Below are 3695 nucleotides of genomic sequence, written 5' to 3'. Positions count from 1 at the left end.
TTGCTGAACAGCATTATACAAACAGTACAATAGAACTCAACGCCATTCACTCGATTGTGCTTTGCACTCTCATAAAATACATACGCACTCATCAACATCAAAAAGCAGTTTGGGTATACATTCATGATTAAGGGCTGTTGCTCATGTGGTTCACGGTTCAAAGGACCAAAAACCCATATCAAAAGAGCTTTGATGAGTGGAAGACGTAGCCCGGTCCCATCTGTAGCTGCACATTTACATAACTTTGAAAGAGACATGCCTTTGCCATGTGTCCTTCCAGAGATCTTGTCCGAGCAAAAAAATAACAATCCAGCAGATGTTACATGTCTCCCTGTCAGATGCCTCTTCTTGCTCGGACATGAAAGTCATTTTAATTTCCAGGACTTTTCGCTAATTACGGTCGGTGTTTGAGGCAGTTATTTTCAATGCCGCTGTGCCTTGTCCTATTGGAATTCATAAGACTATAATGGCACACACAGTAAATCAACACAGAGGACTTTATGGTGCATAATGTGTATGCCTCTCTTCTTTTATTTGTACATTTTGGGGTTTACGAGCTCTCCACGGACATGAAAGAGCTGGGAGCAGATTGTTTGATAGTGCTCTTGCCATTTGCAGTTAAATGACGTTAAAAAGCAAATAGTTGCAAAACAACCCCATAGAGAGAGTGGTTTACTTTTTTTTAACAATACTAACATAACATAACATAACAATTTTATAACAATGCTTAAAACACCAAAAGGGGTTCTCGCCCTGAATGGGTTCATTTCAAGAATTTCACAAATCATCTTTAGCTGTTGTCTCCTTATCATTAACTTTTACCATTTGCCCTGCCCCCTCCTAGTGCTCAGATAAGGCCGTGACCTGGAGCAAAGGCATTGGACCGACCGTCCGGCACCATGAAGACCGAAGAGAAATCGCCCTCGCACACTACACGGAAGTCCCGGTTCAGCTTGCGCAGCAGAAAGAAGAAGGACGGGGTGATTCAAGGCAGGCTGCGCATCCGGTCCATGCCGGGCGCCTTCCTGGTGCTGGGTGTCGTGGTGGTGGTGGTCGGCACCGCTCTGGCTGTGGCGGGATACTGGCCCTACAGGACCACGCGGACCACGACCATACTGGGACCCGCGGACGGCGGAGGAGGAATGTCGCACTCCCATCAGGCCTCTGGGTTGAGCATGGGAGCCAAGGGCCTCCTGTCCACAGCCAGCCTCATACACAGCGAGCGCATGAAGCTCCTGGGCCCCGTCATCATGGGCGTGGGGCTGTTCATCCTCATCTGCGCCAACACGGTCCTGTACGAGAACCGCGACCGGGAGACTCAGATGCTGGTGGCCCAGATGCGCAGCGTCATTTGCTCCGTGTCGGCCGCCGTGCCCGCCGCGGACCTCACCGAGATCGCGGTGTCCAACGCCATGGCCAGACACTACCAGTTTGTGAGCAGCTTACCCGCCGCCCACCTCAACATCCTCTGTCTGCAGCAGATGACCAGCGCCAGTTCCGAGCCCTCGCTTCGGACCAGGGACCAGGAGGAACGCTCGGACGGAACCTACCAGCAGGCCGTCCTGCGGACGGAGGCGCTGCACCACCAGGAGTCCGTCTCGCCGAAGTCCGTCCACTCGTCGCACTCCAACTCCTGCAACTCCAGCAAGACGGACTTTAACACGCGCTCCGGAGCGGAGCCCGGGGGGGGGAGTCCCGGCCTGGAACCCCCGCCCGCCCATCTCTTCAAGCTCAACAACTGCCTGGTGTCGGCCAGCTCCATGTCCACGCTGGGCGGAGACGACTGGGAGGTCCCCGCCGTCCAACCCAGACGCTGTCACAGCTTGAGCTACAGGACTAAACCTCATAGACTCCACGGTCTGGAGTCTTCTGGGGGGCCCGGTACGGAGGGTCAAACGGTGGGGTCCAACAACACCACAGGCAGAGACCCCGGTTCACAGGTATGTGTAAATGTGCCCGGTCAAGCTACGGAGCCCTTGGGGCTGAGCTCCGTGGAGGAGCAGATGTATTGTAGCTGGCCTCGGCTCGAGCTGCAGGGCTACGCAAGGAGATACCTGAAGCTGGAGAACAAGGAGGACTCGGTGGACAAACTGCTGGACCAGATGGAACAGCAATGTTCTCAGTGGGATCGAAGCTTTGGGTCGGGACCGTTCCAGTGAAATGTTCTCAGTGGGATCGAAGCTTTGGGTCGGGTCCGTTCCAGTGAAGCGTCCCCAAATGTTTTCAGGCTCTCACAATGATGTCAAACAGAGGGATTCTGGTCGTGGTTGGTTAATGATAACGTTGCATATACCCAAGATGCATTTGGTATTCATTTGGATCCTAACATAATAACATCTTCTGACGTTCATCTGCGAAAAGTCAAACCCGGTAAACATTTCTGATTGGAGTTTTTGTTTTCCTCGGCACGGAGATTACAGTGGAACCAAACAAAAAAATCAAGCCTGTATTTTCATGTCTTCCATGGGATTTGGATAATAGTATACCGAGACCGAGAGGAGTTTCAGTCAATCGGATTGACATAACAGTCACATAATATATAAATAAATATATATTTTTGTGAAGCATGAACAATACACAGACCACATACTGTCATAGTTGAGTGGAGCAATTTGCCAGTCTGTTTACTTTTGCACTGTAGGTTGACAGTAATGGCAGAAATATTGTCTTTCATTGCCAAAACGTCTGCATATACTTCCCAGGACACAGTAAGGCAGAGGTGGAAGGATATATATACGGGAGGGACTTATTTCACTGTGCAATCAATTTAAACCAAACTACCTGGACTGCGGAGCCTCTTAAGGTGCTGACAACCTTTGACAAATGCAGCTAGAATATACAAAAGTGGGCCTTTTTGAGGGGGAAAAAAAGAAGAAGAAAAAAAAAATCCCAGGTTGAAAATGCATTGCATGATAGAGACGTTACAACGATACAGTGTGTCACATCTTATTAGTTATGCAGAATGAAGGTTATGTTGGTACTGTATGTCGTGTAAGGTAAGCGATGGCGGGTAATCTTCATCCGTCATCAGGTGAAGGATGTGTGTGTGTTTGTGTTCCTGGTTTGTTACACTATTTGTGCACAAAGTGTGACACGAGGCTCCGTTCTCTACTATGCCTGATTTAGAATCCCTCGTATGATGGTGTCGCTTAATCCATTTTGGACTGAGGTCGATAAAAAAAAGGCTTCTAAATCCTAACATTTTTCTGAAAAACCCACGTTTCTATGTCAGTGGTGCTCAACCTTTTTCATGTCAAGGACCCCCAGAATTATCTCTATTGGGCCATGGACCCCCCCATCTCAAAATATGTAGTTCCAGGGACCCCCTCCCAGAAGCCAATATTTTAGTTAAAAATGTTCGCTCTGAAATATATATTCAAAGATTTGCACCACATTTTCACGATATATAGCAGACCTACAAGCTCGTAGCGCGCCACTATGAGCTTGTAGATCTGCTATTTTTCAATAGCTAAAGTAGAACAGAATGCTTAAAACACCAAAAGGGGTTCCCGCCCAAAATGGGTTAATAGCAAATCTACAGGCCCTAGCTTGTAGATCGGCCTTTTTTCGGCATGGGACACCGTCATACAGTATAGGGCTCCATCTTGCGCCACCCCTTATCCCTTATCCCTAAACTAATTTACTATTTTAAAAAACCTTTTAAAATAGTTCAACTAGCCGATCTACATTGAGAC

At 48.5% G+C, this 3695-nt stretch overlaps 1 protein-coding gene across 1 annotated transcript; it reads left to right on the top strand.

The window, feature by feature from the left end:
• Positions 1-899: 899 nt before the first annotated feature.
• Positions 900-2159, top strand: tmem200b (transmembrane protein 200B; the record flags this gene model as incomplete). Its single annotated transcript, XM_079522914.1, has 1 exon — positions 900-2159. One exon carries the CDS (start codon positions 900-902, stop codon positions 2157-2159), a length of 1260 nt encoding a protein of 419 aa, XP_079379040.1.
• Positions 2160-3695: the final 1536 nt, after the last annotated feature.

This window comes from Electrona antarctica (genome assembly GCF_951216825.1).
Source record: "Electrona antarctica genome assembly, chromosome: 15".
In the NCBI taxonomy this organism is placed as follows: domain Eukaryota; kingdom Metazoa; phylum Chordata; class Actinopteri; order Myctophiformes; family Myctophidae; genus Electrona; species Electrona antarctica.
This window is presented reverse-complemented; position numbering and strand designations above follow the sequence as displayed.